General features: G+C 47.4%; 1 protein-coding gene across 4 annotated transcripts in view; it reads right to left on the bottom strand.

Moving 5' to 3' along the window:
- The window catches only part of LOC147636399 (uncharacterized), a 42,991-nt gene extending 23,467 nt beyond the window's left edge, over positions 1-19,524 (bottom strand). For 2 of the 4 annotated variants that reach the window (XM_086801836.1, XM_086801839.1), the window contains exon 1: positions 18,757-19,523. In XM_086801836.1, the coding sequence (XP_086657962.1) occupies positions 18,757-18,925 (169 nt within the window). In that variant the 5' untranslated portion in view covers positions 18,926-19,523. Of the gene's footprint in view, positions 1-18,756 lie in introns of all 4 variants that reach the window. The other 2 variants (XM_086801837.1, XM_086801835.1) reach the window with 2 other exon arrangements.
- Positions 19,525-20,098: the final 574 nt, after the last annotated feature.

Raw genomic sequence — 20,098 nt, 5'->3', positions numbered from 1 at the left:
CAGCCTTCTGGGGGCTAGATTTATCCGATGAGGATTTGCAGCGAGTTGAGAGGCCCCTGGTCATGATGTTCTCCCGTATGATCAGCAGCAAACCATCAATCCTACACCAGATTATCCAGGCAGAGTTTGCTGCAGCCCTGATGGTAGTGGATGCACTCTTCTAGACAGTCACATACCTCCATTGCATCAGTCACATGGATCCCCACAGGTACCCGAGGCTTGCCATGAAGTCCTCCAGACAGCTAGCACTTGAGGGCCACTCTAGAGTATGGTATGCGCTAGTTTCCACTTGGTTCTCAGTATATGGGCTCTGCATGGACCGCCTACCCTCCCTTCAGTACAGTTTGGACTCCCCTTTTCTCCGGCTGTTTCAAGAGGATACCAACCGGGTTATCTGGTTGATCTTCTCAGCCTCTACACATTGCACATGGATCACACCTCCGGAGCTCCCCACGAAGATGCACTTCTACAGAGATCACTTCCTCACACTCATTGAGGATGGATTCATCCAGCAGCCGGGCTACTTGAGTGTTCACATGTCCCATGCCATGCGGATTGCAATTGGCCAGATACGGGTTTCATCCCACCGCCTCAGAGTGGAGACAGGTAGAGCTGAGCGCATCTTCAGAGCCGAGAAACTCATACGGAGACCTAGAGAGGAGGGGATGTGCCGACTATGCCACACAGATGTTGAGACGGAGGAGCATTACATATGCCGCTGCCCAGTATACTATGAGATACGTGGGAGGTTTCATTGTCTATTTCGTGAGGGATTTGGTCCACTCTCCAGGATCATTGACTTCCAGGATCAGCGTTGCCTAGGCCTCTTCCTGCATGAGCTCCGCAGACACAGGGACACCTTCTTGAGAGAGCTTCATCCCCAGCCACCCCGTCCCTCCCTCGCTAGCCAACCATCACCAGTTTCTTCCAAACCCAGGAGGTGGACACGGACATAGTGAATCTTGTGGACCCTCCACGAGCTGCTTTGGACCTACCTCGCCCGAGAGGAGTTACCTTGGACCGAGCCTCTGCATTCTAGCGTGCCCGATGCCCTTGGGCCCCCCGTCGGCCATGATCATCTCATCAGCTCCAGATCCAGGACATGCTCCACCGCCATCGAGCTACCTTTCCACGTGACATAGCTGAGGGAGACTTCTCGGCCATACTCATTAGCCCCATGCTTGATATTTTGGAGAGTGGTATACCATCTACTCGAAGCTGATGTCGCTCTCAAGATTCTATGTTCTTAGTATTCCATGATGAGTTTCCATGGACAGTTTTTTATCACCCCAGCGAGATAGCTATGTTTATGTTTTCTTTCTGTTTTATTTTCCTTTCCGTGGTGAGATATGCCCTGGACATTATTGCATCACTTTGGTCTCATAGGCCCATTGGGTCTTTAGCAGACGCTTAATATATCTTTTTTTCTTTCTTTCTTTCTTTCTCTCTCTCCTAAAGTTTGAAGTGAGAAAGTGGATTGCTAAAGACTCACGAAACTCAAGATATAGAAGGCGGTGTGAGACTTTGTGTGACAGGTCCTTTCATCTACACATATTCTGCCACATCTTACATTGGTATTAGATTCAGCTTGTTAACACACGCCACATCCTAGCGTGAGAGCATCCTTGGATGGTCCAACTTTGCTCCGGCACGACCATCGACTCAAGCAACATGTCTACAAAGGATGAAGCACACGTACGCAGATTCCGAGGAATTCGGTACACAGTGGTAACAGGCATTGGATGCCGCAGGACCATGCCACTTTTTGATACGCGATGATTGGCTTTTTTACAAAGGCCGACTATGTATCATGAAGTCGTTCAGGGCAGCTCTTCTCCATGACGCCCATGACGCCATTACTGGTGGTCATAGGGGCATGAATTCGACTTTGGAGAAGTTGGAACGGCAATATTATTGGCCAAAGATGAGGCGAGATGTGTTTTCTGTTAGAAGTCATCTCCTGTCTATTTGTATACACCAGGGCCTCTGTTGTGGGTGTGCCCGCCCGTATATCATTTTTCCACACTCCCCGTATTTTTTCCCTATTTTTTCCATTTTTTTCTAGTGGCTGGAGGGCTGCCAGGTGATGCCAGGAGCACTCTGAAGCTGGCCGACTGCATCTGTATCAGTCGTGGGCTGTCTGAGTGCTGGCCGACTTGTTCTGTGCAGGCATGGGGCATCAGATGCTGGCCGACTGCTAATATCAGCAGTCGTGGACATTTATTCAGTCGTGGGCCTCTTTTAGAGCTGGCCGACTGCCCTCATGGGCTTGTATATATTGCCCCCCATCCTCCTCCACTTTCTCATTCAGTATCTTCGGGATCTTGTGTATAGAGAAGAGTTTACACACATCTCTCTGTGTTTCTTGTGCTGATTATTTTCTGCAGTCTACTTGCTCTTGTCTACCCAAGTTTGGATATCATTTCCGCTGCATATTCTGACATGGTATCAGAGCCCTAGGCTCTAGGAGATCTTGGGCGTTTTTCTGAGCAAGAGGGGGAGCAACAGATTGCTGGTCGGTGGACTGTTTCGGGCTGAACGGGAAGTGAAGGTGCAAGAGGAAGGCGGGCAGAGGGGCTGGACAGCCACTTGCATATTTTCACGTTACTCTCCGAGATTTTTCCCACCCACCCACCCTTTCACGTTACTCTCCGAGATGGCGGATTTACTCGAGATGGCTGAGAAGCACGTGAAGATTCCGACTCTCCCCACGTTCCCAGTGGATCGGCAGTTGGACGGGTCCAATTATGGCATCTGGAAGGTCATGATGGAGTCAGTTTTGGAGTCATATGATCTTGCTGATTTTATTATCAAAGGGGTGCCAAGGCCAGAAGCTGAGGAAGGGGAGGCTTTATCAGCGAGGAAGGACCGAGAGGCACAGGCACAAATGTGGGACCGTGTCAACGCCAGGGTCCGGTCATTTATATTCCTCAATTGCACACCACAGGTGATCAACCATGTGAAGCACATGACGCTGGCGAGAGGCATATGGGAGCACTTGGCTTCTTTGTACAAAAGGGTGTCACCCATGAAGCGGATATCCTTGGAAGTGCAGATGCGGGTTATGAACCCTGCAAAGTCTTCGACGATGCGGGAACACATTAACAAGCTACAGGCCCTTCAGCAGGAAGTCCTTCAAGCTGGGAAAGAGATATCGTCCGAAGATATGGCCATCACGTTACTTTCCCACTTGCCTGGTCAGTATTCCGCTTTCTATTCCTCGTTGATCACGAGTGGCAGGCTCAGCACCATTACATGGGAGGAGCTTGTGCCAATGGTCTTGGACCAAGAGGAACGTTTCACGAACTGTCACCAATTGGCCGACCATTTGGTCCATTCCTAGCTTTTGCGTCTCGTTCACCTGAGGCCAGGCCGGTGTCTCATGTGAAGAGGCCAGTATTTTGCTGACATGGACGGGAGCCAGACTGGTGCCACCCGTGTGCTAGCAAGATGGTGTCGTATGGACGGGAGCCAGACCAGTGCCACCCGTGTATGACCTGGACTGTGTTCGATCCATGGGACTGTCACGCCATGGAAGAGCCAGTATTCGTGCCGTGTTTTACCTACAGGACTGTCACACCATAGGGAAACTCGTGCCTGGAACTGTGTCTTACCTATGGGACTGTCACTCCATAGGAAGACCAGGTTTTTATGTTTTTATGTCGTGCCAGTTTTGTGCCGACAGATATTTTGTACATGTTCCATGAACGGGAGATATGTCCATGTTACTTTTTGCACATGCACACATATTTTGCATGTTTGAAACTGTTTTCGCATGACATGTATTTGTGTGTTTGCCTGCTTGACGTGTTACTTACTGAGCGGGGACGCCTGCTAGTGAGTCGTGAAGTCTGCTCTGTATTCTGACGAGTTTTAGTGCATGTGAACAGGTGGTAAGTATGTTACACATGTTGTTTTAATATTTTTTATTCTAACCCTTTATTTTATAAGGTTAGGTGTTCACACTTATTTAAAAGTGGGCACCCCCTTTGGGCACCCACTTTGGGGCCAAGGTGGGGAGCCCCACTTTTAAGTGAGTGTGGGGGTGGGCATGGTCACCAACCCCCACTAGTTCCCTTTCATGCATGCGTGGGAAATCTTTAGTGGTATCTTCACTTAAATTTTATTAAAAAAAGGGCCCCCTTCAAGCGTAGAATCCATCGCTTCCCTCTTACGTAGAGAACCACCATCTCTGCGCATGTTCCCCTGAGGCAGCTTGTTTTCCATCAACTGTGAGGCGGCTGTTTACTCCACGCTGCTCCCTCTCTCCCAGGCGGTTGGCTGTAACTCCCACAGGCGGCTGCTCACTTTCCATCCAAGCGACTGCCTCAACATCTCCACAGGCGGCTGCTTCATCTCCTATATAGGTGACTGCACCTTCTGCAGGCGGCTGTCACCTCCAGACTGCTGCGCTACCTTCTCATACTGACGGCTGTGTACACTACTGCAACCAGTCGTTTTCCCTTTTACAAGTTGGTGCTACAGTAGGCGGCTGTGATTACTTGTACCAACGACTCTTCTCCTACAGCACTGCTGCACCTCAGGCTGCACCTCTGTAATCACTATTGGTGGCTGCCCATTATCTACAGGCGGCTGCCCCCACTTTAAGCAACCAGGCGATCGCTGCTATTCATCTCCTGCAGGCAACTGTGCCATCTCAACAAAGTAGTTGCTCTTACTGTCCAGCAGGCTGCAAGTGACTGTGCACTCCTTCTCCAATCAGGCAAGAGGCGGTTGTGCCCATTGTGGTGGAACTTGTCTTGGTGATTCTTCACGAGGCTACTCTTTCTTCAACAAGGGTGGTTTCATCCACAGCAAACCACAAGTATTGGTTTCCTATCAACCATCTACAAGTAAGTGATTTTCAGATTTGAGTAAAGTATTATATGTTTAAATCTGATAAAAGATTCATCCCGCTCGGCCAACACCCGTTCGGTGCCGGGTTGTCCAAGCTGTATTGGCGAACCTCGGTCCAAAGGTGCTGAGATCGGGAGAGCCAGGCGTTAGTACGAGAGCGCCTGTTTGTGCGTGGTCTCGGAACACCAGTGAGGCGCTCTCCGCGGAGTCCAGTGAAAGCACAGGACCGCAGAGATTGGACCACACTAGTGGTCGTTCTGCTTCGAGTCTCTACATCGAAATTCGAGCCTACTTGTTTGGTACTGTTTTCATATGTACATGGACATTCTCTGGTTCTCAGAACCCATGGAGCATTGTATTCTTTAAATACTCCCAATAAATATATCATATATTGAGGGGGGGGGTCGGCCCGTTCCGGCCCCACTGCTGGTGTCCATCTTTCCATTTCTGTTCAATTATTTTTCAAGTTGTTTTAAGTTGTCCATTTCAAATTTGTGGTTTTAAAGTTGTGCTATTAAGCGTGTGGGTGTCCAACGGAGTCTTTCCCACTTGACGGGATCGGTTTCATTGGTATCAGAGCACGGTTGTTTCCCTCTTCCTAGTGGGGAAACGAACCTGTGTACTGGACATCCCGCTTTTAGCAAACTTTGAACACAATGGACAGCCAAGGCAACCCTTTGGAAGTACCAAATTCGAGGGGTCCCTCTAGTGCCTCTCGTGGGTCTGATGCCCTGCGAGGTAGACACAAGCCCCTTGAAAGGGTTATGGATACTGAATCCAAGGGTCAACTGTCTCCAGGAAAGACAGTTATGCTTGAACAAGAGCCTGATGCAATGAGGGCTGAAATGGAACATATGAGAAAACTTTTGCAGGCTCAAGAGCAAGAATTAAAGTTTTTGCATGAAGATCCTCATCTACAAAGTGCTATTGAAGCCAGGAAGGCTGATGCTATGGTTGATGTAACCTTTGAATCAATGGCTCGTGAAGTGGGCAAGAAACCAAGGGAGTTGGCACTTGCCTATCTCCTTCGCAAAGGTGATATCAAAGAGGGGGATGACGGAGAGCTGATTTTCAGAAATCCACCTCGTTTGAAGCATGGAGATCCCGCATCCCAGAGGCTGAAATCTTTTATGCAAAAGGAAGAGGTGACTGTCACCTCTCGACATGCATCCTCTCCCCAAGGCACTAAGCCTGACAGATATATGTATGCCAGTGCTCATGGAGGGCACGAAAGTTACATGCATGCAAGATATGTATCTCATGGTGACAGGTCTGCTTCCAGAAAAATTTTGCCTTCTGAGTTGTCTCATGGAGAGACCATGCCACATGCAGGTAAGTCACATGCATCTGAGCTTCGAGTTCGTGGAGCACATGCCACCGTGCCCCATGAAGCTTCTATGACGGCCCATGGAGCCCATGCAGACAGGGCTACCCCGCTGGATAAGGGGAAAAGAAAAAGAGAGGACCATGAGCCTCATGCCAGGAAGCTCAAGGAGTTTAAAGCAGGTGATAAATCTGTCAAATTTGATGTCTTTCATGGTGAACATGATGCTTCTAAGGTGCTAGCGTTTGTGGCACAGTTCGACATTGCTTTTAGCGATGAGGATTTCACAGAAAAATCAAAGGTGCGCCATGCTAGCATGTTTTTAAAAGGGACTGCTGCCCATTGGTGGATCACTGAAAAGATCACCAAGGATCCCATCTCCACTTGGAAGGAATTCAAAGATAGATTTTATGCTCAGTTCTTGCCACCCAATGCAGAGCAAACTCTCACTCAAAAGTGGGATAGGTTGGAGCAAAAAGATAATGAGAGTGTGCAACAGTATGTTAACAAATTTTGGAAAGTGTTGCTGGAAGTCACTCCCTTCATGCTAATCACAGAGGATGAAAGAAAAAGGAAGTTTCGTTCTGGATTGCAACCAGCATATAGATCGGGTATTGAATTGCACCCAAAACATACGTTGCAACAACTCACAGCTTCTGCTCTTGCTACAGAGCAATTGGTACTCAAGATCAAGCAGGATCAAGGAGGTTCCAAGGGGAAGGACAAGGCTGCCCCAAACCAGCAAAAGGATGGACAGCCACCTAAAAAGAACTTCCGGGAGCCTTACAAAGGTGGTAAAGCTGAAAATAACACATCTAAAGATCAGGGCCCAAGGAAGAACAAATTTGGATTAACCCCGGAGCAAAGAGAGCAATATGCTAAGGATGGAAAATGCTTTTCTTGTGGTAGCAAAGACCACATGTTTCGACAATGCCCAGATCGCAAACCAAAGCACGAGGACAAGCACACCAAAGCAAATGTTCATGCAGTTCCTGATGTGCAAGGTAATACAGGTCATGATGCAAAAGAGCGTATGGTTTGCAAGGCTTGGGGGCAAATCAAGGATCAGCCCGCACTTTTCATGTTTGATGACTGTGCAACTGACAATTTCATCTCTATGCAAATGGAAGCTGCATTGGGTATTGAGGTTGAAAACATGGGACCTCAGATTGAAGCCGAAGCTGCATTTATTGGTAAAGAGGTGCAGGTTACCCCTTTGATTGGGAAGTTGCGTATCCATATACAGGGCTATCTTGATAATGAGCATTTCTTAGTTGCTCCATTGAATGGATGTGATGTATTGTTGGGCAAGCCGTGGCACCATAGGCTTGAGCCCCGCAAAGACTACAAATCCAATATGATTTCTTTTATGCATAAAGGCCGCATGCATTTTATTGATGCTGGCAAAGAAGGGGATTCCATCCCAGTTGTATCACACATCCAAATCAATAAAGCAATGAAAAAGAGTCTTTCAGCGTACTTGGTTTTTGTGCGTGATAGTCTTGTGCCAAATCAACAAAATGTGGATGCTATGTCTAATGATAGGCTGAATTTTCTTAATGCATTCAAAGACTGTTTTGCTGACTCGTTGCCAGGTGAATTACCTCCCCAAAGGCCCGAAGATCACCGCATAGATCTTGTGCCAGGTAGTTCTCCTCCTAACAAACCCGCATACCGAGTGAGTGCTGCACAACAAGAAGAAATTATGAAGCAGGTCAACGAGCTTTTAGAGAAAGGTTTGGATCAGCCCAGTTCCTCACCTTACTGCTCTCCTGTGCTTCTTGTTCAAAAGAAGGACGGATCATTCCGTATGTGTGTAGATTATAGAGCTTTGAACAAGCTTACCATCAAGAACAGATTTCCTATTCCACGTATTGATGATATCTTGGATAAGCTTGATGGTTCAGCTTGCTTTAGCAGACTTGATTTGAAGAGTGGTTATCACCAGATTCGCGTGGTGCCACAAGATGTCCATAAGACTGCATTCAGGACAGCCTTCGGATTATATGAATTCTTGGTAATGCCTTTTGGTCTTACCAATGCTCCTGCTACTTTTAATCGTATGATGGATAGGATATTCCGACCCCATCGCAAGTTTACAGGAGTCTTCTTTGATGATATCTTGGTTTTCTCCAAGAATGAGCAGGAACACAGAACTCATTTGGTCACAGTGTTCGAAGAGTTGCGGAAGCATAAACTTTTCGTCAATGCCAAGAAAAGTGAGTTTTTCCTTTCAAAGATTCATTATCTGGGACATATTGTATCCAAGGATGGAATTACAATGGATCCTGTAAAGATAGAGACTATTCGGAATTGGCCCGAATTGCAAAACGTACATCAAGTACGTAGTTTTCTGGGATTATGTTCGTATTACAGGCGTTTCATAAGGCATTTTGCCATGATTGCCACTCCTCTACATGATCTCACGAAGAAGAAAACTGCTTTCAAATGGACTTCAAAGGAACAGGATGCTTTCTTGCAGCTCAAGCATGCGATCATATGTGGTCCAGTATTGATTGTTCCTGACTTGCACAAGTCATTCGTGGTTGAATGTGATGCTTGTGGTGATTGCATAGGAGCTGTCCTAAATCAAGAAGGGCATGCAGTTGCATACGAGAGCCGTCGTTTGCATGATGCTGAGCTTCATATGGATATCTATGAGAAAGAGCTCTTGGCTGTAATTCACGCCTTAAAGATTTGGAAACATTACCTTCTTGGGGCTGAATTTGTAGTCAAGACAGATCATCAAAGCTTGAGATATTTTCTATCTCAAACCAAGCTTTCAGAGAAGCAGATGAGAATGGCAAATTTTCTTTCCATGTTTCATTTTCAGATTGTGCATACTCCAGGAAAGAAAAATGTAGTGGCCGATGCACTATCTAGGAGGCCTTATGTTGCTGCAGTCTCAGTGGCCTCTCATGGAGATCTATCTGCTATGAGAGATTTGTATCATTTGGATGCTGATTTTTGCCATATATGGACTGATTTGATGGCTGGTCATTCACATGCCTCTTATGTTATCAATGAGGGTTATCTCATGAAGGATAATTGCCTATGTGTGGTGAAGGATTTGCGTCCAAAGGTTATGGACGAATGTCACGCTCCACCATATGCTGGTCATAGAGGTATTATGCCTACTACTCGCATGATTGAGAGGTATTTCTTTTGGCCAAGCATGCGTAAAGACATTGAGGCTTATGTGCGTGCATGTATTACTTGCCAAAAGGTGAAATTTGACAGGCAAAAGCCTCCAGGTTTGCTTCAGCCATTGCCTATTCCCTCGCAACCTTGGGAAAGTATCACGATGGATTTTATTATGGATTTGCCTAGATCCCAGCATGGGAATGATGCTATTTGGACTATTGTGGACAGGTTTAGCAAGCAAGCTCATTTCTCGCCCGTTAAGAAAACCATTAAAGCTGATCATATGGTAAAGCTTTTTCTTGCTAATATTTTCAAGCATCATGGTATGCCTAAATCCATTGTTGGGGATAGAGATCCCAGGACTACAAGCCTATTTTGGAGGGCTTTGTTTGATAATATGGGTACTAAGCTTGAGTTTTCATCAGCTTATCATCCCCAAACGGATGGCCAAAGTGAAGCTGCAAATTCAGCTGTGTTGGATTTATTGAAATGTTATGTGGCAGATCAAAAGATTGCATGGGAGAAGTATCTTCCACTTGTTGAGTTTGCCTACACCAATACAATCCATGCTTCCACAGGAAAGGCTCCGTTTGAGATTATTTATGGCAGAGTGGTCTTGCCACCTATCCTTCGAGCAAAGGATGAGATATTTGCAGCTGATGAATATGTTCGTGACTTAGATGTTGCCTTTGGTCAGGTGCGGACAGCCATAGCAAGATCTCAGGATAAGCATAAAATGGCTGCTCACAAGCATAGAAGGGACATGGAAGTCAAAGAAGGTGATTGGGTATTGCTGAAATTTGAGAAGGCTAGGCTTCGGAAGAGGCCAGGACGAGAAGGATCATATCCTAAGCTTTCTCCTCGCTATTATGGACCCTTCAAGGTGATTCACAAGATCAATGAAGTGTCCTACAGACTTGCTTTACCTAGTCATTGGAAGATTCACAATGCTTTTCATGTGAGTCTATTTCGGAAATATGTGGGGCCAGATCCTGATGAGCCTGTCACAGAAGATCCGCCAGAAATTGAAGAGCTTGAGGAGATCCTCCAGCCAGAACAGATTGTTTTTCACAAGGAGAGAAAGCTACCTGCAGGAAAGCTTTCCAGGAGATACCTTGTGAAGTTTAAGAATTATTTGCCTATTGATGCCAAATGGGTAAATGAGGATTATTTTGCAGATTATCCGCAATTGTTGCAGGCATATCTTGAGGCTTTTCAGTTGACATCAACTCTTTAGAAGCCCGGGGGGATGTCACCAATTGGCCGACCATTTGGTCCATTCCTAGCTTTTGCGTCTCGTTCACCTGAGGCCAAGCCGGTGTCTCATGTGAAGAGGCCAGTATTTTGCTGACATGGACGGGAGCCAGACTGGTGCCACCCGTGTGTTAGCAAGATGGTGTCGTATGGACGGGAGCCAAACCAGTGCCACCCCTGTATGACCTGGACTGTGTTCAATCCATGGGACTGTCACGCCATGGAAGAGCCAGTATTCGTGCCGTGTTTTACCTACGGGACTGTCACACCATAGGGAAACTCGTGCCTGGAACTGTGTCTTACCTATGGGACTGTCACTCCATAGGAAGACCAGGTTTTTATGTTTTTATGTCGTGCCAGTTTTGTGCCGACAGATATTTTGTACATGTTCCATGAACGGGAGATATGTCCATGTTACTTTTTGCACATGCACACATATTTTGCATGTTTGAAACTGTTTTCGCATGACATGTATTTGTGTGTTTGCCTGCTTGACGTGTTACTTACTGAGCGGGGACGCCTGCTAGTGAGTCGTGAAGTCTGCTCTGTATTCTGACGAGTTTTAGTGCATGTGAACAGGTGGTAAGTATGTTACACATGTTGTTTTAATATTTTTTATTCTAACCCTTTATTTTATAAGGTTAGGTGTTCACACTTATTTAAAAGTGGGCACCCCCTTTGGGCACCCACTTTGGGGCCAAGGTGGGGAGCCCCACTTTTAAGTGAGTGTGGGGGTGGGCATGGTCACCAACCCCCACTAGTTCCCTTTCATGCATGCGTGGGAAATCTTTAGTGGTATCTTCACTTAAATTTTATTAAAAAAAGGGCCCCCTTCAAGCGTAGAATCCATCGCTTCCCTCTTACGTAGAGAACCACCATCTCTGCGCATGTTCCCCTGAGGCAGCTTGTTTTCCATCAACTGTGAGGCGGCTGTTTACTCCACGCTGCTCCCTCTCTCCCAGGCGGTTGGCTGTAACTCCCACAGGCGGCTGCTCACTTTCCATCCAAGCGACTGCCTCAACATCTCCACAGGCGGCTGCTTCATCTCCTATATAGGTGACTGCACCTTCTGCAGGCGGCTGTCACCTCCAGACTGCTGCGCTACCTTCTCATACTGACGGCTGTGTACACTACTGCAACCAGTCGTTTTCCCTTTTACAAGTTGGTGCTACAGTAGGCGGCTGTGATTACTTGTACCAACGACTCTTCTCCTACAGCACTGCTGCACCTCAGGCTGCACCTCTGTAATCACTATTGGTGGCTGCCCATTATCTACAGGCGGCTGCCCCCACTTTAAGCAACCAAGCGATCGCTGCTATTCATCTCCTGCAGGCAACTGTGCCATCTCAACAAAGTAGTTGCTCTTACTGTCCAGCAGGCTGCAAGTGACTGTGCACTCCTTCTCCAATCAGGCAAGAGGCGGTTGTGCCCATTGTGGTGGAACTTGTCTTGGTGATTCTTCACGAGGCTACTCTTTCTTCAACAAGGGTGGTCTCATACTCAGCAAACCACAAGTATTGGTTTCCTATCAACCATCTACAAGTAAGTGATTTTCAGATTTGAGTAAAGTATTATATGTTTAAATCTGATAAAAGATTCATCCCGCTCGGCCAACACCCGTTCGGTGCCGGGTTGTCCAAGCTGTATTGGCGAACCTCGGTCCAAAGGTGCTGAGATCGGGAGAGCCAGGCGTTAGTACGAGAGCGCCTGTTTGTGCGTGGTCTCGGAACACCAGTGAGGCGCTCTCCGCGGAGTCCAGTGAAAGCACAGGACCGCAGAGATTGGACCACACTGGTGGTCGTTCTGCTTCGAGTCTCTACATCGAAATTCGAGCCTACTTGTTTGGTACTGTTTTCATATGTACATGGACATTATCTGGTTCTCAGAACCCATGGAGCATTGTATTCTTTAAATACTCCCAATAAATATATCATATATTGAGGGGGGGGGTCGGCCCGTTCCGGCCCCAGTGCTGGTGTCCATCTTTCCATTTTTGTTCAATTATTTTTCAAGTTGTTTTAAGTTGTCCATTTCAAATTTGTGGTTTTAAAGTTGTGCTATTAAGCGTGTGGGTGTCCAACGGAGTCTTTCCCACTTGACGGGATCGGTTTCACGAACCCTCCTCACGGCGGAGGTTCGGAGGCCTTAACTGGCCAACGGTCAAAAGGCCGTAATACCAACAAGGGTAAAGGGAAGGCTTCACCAGATAAGTCTTCCGAGAAGAAACCTGATCCAGAACGAGAGAAGCTGAAGGCCGAAAGATCTTGGAATGATTGTGGCGAGAAAGGCCACTACTGGAGGAAGTGCCCTAAGCGGACAGGAAAGAGTGCTGAGTCCTCAGCCTCAGCTGCGAAGACTCCGGCATTTGTGCACTTGGAGATGGTGGACTCCGATGATTCATCGTCTTCGAGCGAGGAGGCAGTTGGCTTCACCGCAAAGGATACTCGGGAATGGATTCTCGACAGTGGTGCTTCCAGGCACATGACTCCATCCCGTGACTTCTTCCTGGATCTGAAGCGGCAGTCAGGTCGTATCTTTATTGGTGATAACTCCACTATTCCGATTCATAGTGAGGGCCGGATGGAGATCATTCCCGACGGCAAGGGGAGCAAGCATGCTTCCCGTGTTCTTTATGTCCCTGCTCTGGGCTTTCATCTTTTGTCAGTGCATGAGGTATGCAAGACTGGCTTTCGGGTGGAATTTGAGGAGCATTCAGTTGCTCTAAGGGACCGTGAGACAGGCAAAGTTGTTTGGGAAGGCGGTGTGGAGAACGGCATCTACAAGCTCTCTGCACTCTCCTCACTGACAGGCTCTCAGGTCGGAGATTTGTGGCACTTTCGTTTTGGCCACTTAAATGTGGATGCTTTGCGTCGCGCCTTCCGGGACCAGATGGTGGTTGGCTTGCCAGATGTTGGTAGTAGGCAAGGACGCTGCAGTTCTTGCATACGTGGTACGCAGCACAGGGAATCCTTTCCGAAGCAGGCTTCCAGGCGGGCTTCGAAACCTTTGGAGTTGATTCACACTGACTTGTGTGGACCACAGCAGATACCATCCTTGGGAGGATCTCTCTACTTCATGCTGCTTGTTGATGATTGTACCAGATTCACGTGGGTCTACTTTCTTTCACAGAAGGACCAGGCTTTTGCTCGGTTCAAGGATTGGCACGTGATGGTGGAGAAAGAGTCTGGATTTCAGGTCAAGACTCTCAGGGCTGACAAAGGAGGGGAATTCTCCTCGACTGTATTCTTTCGGTTTTGTGCAGATCATGGCATCAAGAGGGAATTGGCCAATACCGGATCGCCTTCGGAGAATGGAGTTGTTGAACGTAAGAACAGGACTGTGGTGGAGATGGCGAGGACCATGCTAGAGCATCGAGATCTTCCTCGTCCACTTTGGGGTGAGGCTGTGGCGACAGCTGTCCATACCATTAACCGCTCTCCGACGACTTCTGTACCCCATATGACTCCATTTGAGGCATATTTTGGCAGGAAACCTGATGTCTCGCACTTTCGTGTTTTTGGGAGTGACGCGTATGTACATATTCCGAAGAAGCAGAGGGGGAAGCTTGACTCCAAGTCCCGCAAGCTGGTATTTGTGGGGTATAACTCTCTTTCCAAGGGATACAGGTTGTATGATCCAGAGAGGAACGAGATTATTGTCAGCCGGGATGTGGTCTTTGACGAGCATGTTCCAGCATCCACTGTCGAGGAGCCGCCACTTCTTGGAGATCCAGAGTCTGATGATGATTCCCAATCTACCACTCCAGTTGATCCACCTCAGTCATCACGGGAGGTTGAGCCCGCAGTTGGAGTTGAGCCCCCGCGACCACAGGAGGCTCCACGATCTGTTCGAGTACCTAGGTGGTTGATGGACACCCTTCGGGAGTCAGGTGTCACGGAGATACCCTCCGAGTGGACCACAGAGGACGGCCCTCGAAGATCACATCGAGTTCGAGATAAAAGCAACACAGCGGAGCTTCTTCAGGTGAACTATGCTCTTATGTCTCGTATCATGCGGGATAAAGAGCCCACTTCCGTAAAGGAAGCCCTTTCACAGGATACTTGGAGGGAAGCCATGCAGGTGGAACTTGACGCCATCGAGAAGAACAACACTTGGGAGTTGGTACCGAGGCCGTCGAAGCGGTCAGTCATTGGTGTCAAATGGGTCTTTAAGACCAAGTACGCGGCTGATGGGTCGGTGGACAAACACAAAGCCAGGCTCGTGGCTAAGGGTTATGCTCAGCGGCCAGGCATCGACTACGAGGATACCTTTGCACCGACAGCGCGGATGACCACGATTCGGACCGTTCTCGCCCTTGCTTCTTCTCAAAGGTGGCCCGTGTACCAGATGGATGTAAAATCGGCGTTCCTTAATGGTGACCTGCAGGAGGAGGTGTACGTAGAGCAGCCTCCAGGCTTCATTATTCCAGGATCGGAAGGGATGGTTTACAGGTTACGTAAGGCCTTGTATGGTCTTAAGCAGGCTCCGCGGGCTTGGAATCAGAAGATTGATTCCTTCTTTATTCGGACTAGATTCCAGAGATCGGTTGCGGATCCGAACCTGTATCTCTTTCGGGAACGCGGCATGGTCACACTCATCATCCTTTATGTGGATGATCTCATTCTCACCGGCGGTCATGTGGAGCACATTGGAGTGACTAAGGCTGCCTTGTCAAAGGAGTTTGAGATGACCGACTTAGGCTTACTCCACTTCTTCTTGGGATTGGAGATCTGGCAGACCCAGAGGAGGTTTTTCGTCTCTCAGCAGCGGTATGTTCATGAGTTGCTTGAGGCCTTTGGGATGGAGAACTGCAAGCCTATTACTTCGCCGATGGACCCGAACACAAAGTTAACCGTTACAGATCCTTGTGAGCCAGTTGATGCCTCGCAGTACCGGAAGTTGGTTGGTTCATTGATCTGGTTGCTGAACACCAGATTGGACTTGAGCTTCTCCGTGGGGCTGTTGAGCTCTTTTATGCAGACGCCATTGAAGACTCATTGGGACGCAGGATTGCAGATCTTGCGGTATCTGCAGAGTACGAAGGATCTGGGACTCTTTTACACAGGAGGGAATGGAGTCAAGCTCCAAGGTTGGAGTGACTCAGATTGGGGAGGAGATCCAGACACGAGGAGGTCTACTTCAGGATACACTTTTACCCTCGGCTCAGGAGCGGTTTCTTGGAGCAGCAAGAAGCAGCCAACTATTGCCCTTTCTTCGACAGAGGCAGAGTATCGGGCTGCTTGTGGTGCTGCTTGTGAGGTTGTATGGCTGCGGAGGCTGCTAGGCGAGATGGGGTTTCCACAGAGGGAGCCCACAGTCATCTAGTGTGATAACCAGAGTTGTATAGCTATTGCTCGGAACCCGGTTTTCCATGCCCGGACCAAGCATATAGAGATACAGTATCACTTTGTTCGTGAGAAGATCTTGGCGGGTGACATCTTGCTACTTTATTGTTCGACGGAGGACAATGCGGCGGACCTCTTCACGAAGTCTCTACCTCAGGCTACGCTCAGGCGGCACTCCAGCTCCCTGGGGTTGGTTACACAGCCAGGAGCTGAGAGGGGGTGTTAGAAGTCATCTCCTGTCTATTTGTATACACCAGGGCCTCTGTTGTGGGTGTGCCCGCCCGTATATCATTTTTCCACACTCCCCGTATTTTTTCCCTATTTTTCCCATTTTTTTCTAGTGGCTGGAGGGCTGCCAGGTGATGCCAGGAGCACTCTGAAGCTGGCCAACTGCATCTGTATCAGTCGTGGGCTGTCTGAGTGCTTGCCGACTTGTTCTGTGCAGGCATGGGGCATCAGATGCTGGCCGACTGCTAATATCAGCAGTCGTGGACATTTATTCAGTCGTGGGCCTCTTTTAGAGCTGGCCGACTGCCCTCATGGGCTTGTATATATTGCCCCCCATCCTCCTCCACTTTCTCATTCAGTATCTTCGGGATCTTGTGTATAGAGAAGAGTTTACACACATCTCTCTGTGTTTCTTGTGCTGATTATTTTCTGCAGTCTACTTGCTCTTGTCTACCCAAGTTTGGATATCATTTCCGCTGCATATTCTGACATTTTCATATGTACAACACTGTGATATTTGTCAAAAGGTGAAAGCTCCTCATGGAAAGAAGATAGGGTTGTTACAGCCCTTGCCAATTCCTGAGGAACCTTCCCAAGATATTTTGATGGATTTTGTCACGAATCTGCCTCCCAGTCCGAGTAAGCGTAATACTTGGTGCTTAACTATAGTTGATAGATTTAGCAAATTTGTTATGCTTATTCCATGTAGGGCCAATGTGACCGCCGACGATGTTGCCCATTTGTTCATTAGGCATTGGTACCCAATTCGCGGGATTCCTAGAACCATAGTGTCAGACTGAGATGCCAAGTTTACCAGTCATTTTTGGAGGGCATTGTTTGATAACTTTGGTACTAAATTGAATTTTTCCAATGCATTTCACCCACAGACGGATGGCCCGACAGAAATCTACAACCAATTGGCCTTTGATGTGCTGAAGTGTTATATCCACGATCAGCAAGGTAAGTGGGAATCTTATTTGCCTTTAGTTCAAGCTGTTTTGAATGACTCTTTTTCTTCAGCTATTGACAAGACTCCATATGAGGCAGCGTTTGGAAGACCATTCCAGTCGCTATTGACCAAGACCTCGTCTTAAGTACCTGAAGCAAACAGATTGACGAAGTCTTACCAGGAGATTCTGGAGTCAATAAAAGACAGGTTGGCTAAAGCGCAAGAAGCCTACACTTGACAAGCCAATAAAGACCAAAGGGATATGAAGTTTCGAAAGGTGATTGGGTGTATCTTTGGATTATGAAGCAAAGGTTGAAACCGGTGGGCAAGCGATGCCCAAAGTTGAGCCCGGAATGGACATGTGGAAGGGCCAAAGGAGGGTGCCTACAATAAAGTGGTGTGAACATGCAATTGTGCCACCCCTAGCCTTGCCTACAGGCAGCCCATCCATAAGGGTGGAGGATATCTTGCACTCTGTGTGAGCCGCTTCAAGCACAACAAGGCCGTTGGGCAGGCCAGCGCCACCAGCATTCACCCCATTAATGCACCATTCCAAAGACGGCCAAGAGCAGGCAAACGCAGCCGGCAAGAAGGCACCATTGGTGTCCAAGTCCAATAGCAAAACACATCAAGACAGGCCGGCCAGAAGAGAACACAACAAGGCGTCAAAATGCACCATTGTGGGGACCTTCAATCAGCCCACCGGAAACAGTCCATCTAGCCGCATACAGTCCAAACACAGGTGTTCTCTGTTCACAGCTTGTGGAAAGAAGTAAGTGGTTATTGTACATTCATTTACTCTTGCAATACAAACAAGCAAATACACTGGGCATGCCAGCCTTTGATTCTTGCTTTGAGGGCATTGCCCACGCAATGAACCCCACATAATGAGACTCAAACCCTAACAAGAAGCTGCAACAAGCCATGTAAACCAGCGCCAAACCAGAAGGAATGCCACCCACAGACTCACTGAGTTGCCATTCAAACAATTCCAAACCCGAAAGTACAAGGCCACAATGTGCTCTTACCACCCAAAATCTTGTGAGAGAAATCTCTCCTAAAGCTGTCATGAGAAACCTGGAGGATCTGCTTCAACATATTTGAGTGTGCAGTTCTGCACAAAGGTTTGCTACTTTTGGTTGGTTAAGAAGACTATAAACGGCATCGGTCAGCTGTAGGAGCACATCTCTCTGTAAGGCATATGGGGATAGTTATGCATAAGGGACATGATCATGTTACACATGCAACATAGATGATCGAATGTCCAACCATCTCTTGGGGCCACTTAAAAACATGTAAGATAGCATGTGGATTCAACATAGGGTTTTATAAATAATATGTTGAAGGTAAATACAAAAATATATTTACATATTATGTTTTTATGTTTTGGAAAGAAGTAGTAAGTTTGTAAAAAAAAGGTCATTTGATAGGGCCAAGATTTACAAGTAAGTTCTACAAATACCCCCAACCTACCGCCACGCCACAAAAATCCAGAGGCAGTCATCTAGATGTGCTTGTCACAAAAGAAAGGTGCATGAAGGCACGTTTTTCAACCTAAACTGCAGGCTAGAAACACATTTTGAGAGTTTACTTTAGTCTAATGTGAAGAACATTAAGGTAAACGGTAATTTTTTAGATTAAAGTGGGAGACTAACCGGCATTGCCGCATCCAACCATGAGTATGCGCGAGGTCTTGGGCGCATACTTGTGAAGCAGTGGGGCCAAGCCAGAGTACTGTTGATACCAGTCGAAAGAACCAGTGTCCTGCCTGTATCTGTCGTCCCAGTAGGAAGCCTCGCCATAGGCTTGGGGTCCTCGCGTCATCTTGGATCTCCCGAGGCCAAGGCAATGCAAGCACGAGCCGAAAAGCTCACAAATCAGCACGCACAAATGCCTGCATTTCGCCGCATTGCAAACCTCTTCTTGTTTGTGCAGAGCCAGGGAGAAGAAGACACCGTGCTAGAGAGAGAGAAAGACCAAGGGCATGGATCTGCAAATCAATGAATCAGCAAGGCTCTCTAATCAATGAATCAGCAAGGCTCTCTCTTGTGCAGAACCCACGGGTAAAACTTGCAATTCCGATAATGGGTTTCCAACAAAACTCAAGGAAAGCGAACGGTTTGACCGTCACTGCACTAAAAACTTCACCTGGCACCTCTCTCTCTCTCTCTATCTCTCTCTCTCTCTCTCTGTGATTGACCTAATGGTTGGAGCTGATGCAAGCGACCGTCTTTCATCAGATTTGAATGTACATGCCTTATAACTAACCAGTTACCAGCACATCACGTTACCATCTTAGGTTGAGATGAAAGGCCAGGTTACACACCTCGCTTGGGCGGGGACCTGGGCCGGCCATGAATGTTAGGTTGTAGCATGCTCTTCTATTTGCCATGCTATCATGTGCAAAGCCTCTTGGCAATCCAACACATTAGATTCGCTCAGGTACAGATTGTTCATTTCTCTTTTCTTTTCTTTTTTGGGACCAATAATATATATAATTATTAAAAAAAGGGGGAAAACTTTACATTACATCCGTCCAACTCCACAGTCAGCCCATCAAGAACAGATAAATCAACTTCCATTAAGCAAGCTACACACTAACTCCCATCTATCATCATCAGAGACAAAAGAAGATTCATCCCAGGACAACTAGTACCCAAGCAATATGCAAGCTTCAACTAAAGCTTCAGTTGAGCAACCCCTAGGAGCCTATTTTTCCAGTACATCACCCTTCACCTCCCCTTAGATTTTGACTATTAGTATGGTCCCTATTGGGTTCTCAATAAAGGCAACAAAGATGTAACTTGCTTGTTGTACCATCTCTTTGTTTTAGGTCCATATCTGACTGGCTTAGCATTCACCTTCTGCTTTCTGAGACCTTACAAACCAGCACACCACATCATTAGGCACATCCAGTATGTCTACAAATGACCCCTAGAGGAGAAGGATCAGATAATTGCAGAGTCTAAATCAATTATTAACCAAGCATATAGACCA

The sequence above is a fragment of the Cibotium barometz genome, chromosome 8, assembly GCF_041138505.1.
Source record: "Cibotium barometz isolate CiBa-2024 chromosome 8, ASM4113850v1, whole genome shotgun sequence".
Lineage (NCBI taxonomy): Eukaryota > Viridiplantae > Streptophyta > Polypodiopsida > Cyatheales > Cibotiaceae > Cibotium > Cibotium barometz.
The sequence above is the reverse complement of the archived record's forward strand: the minus strand, read 5'-3'. Positions and strand labels throughout refer to the sequence as shown.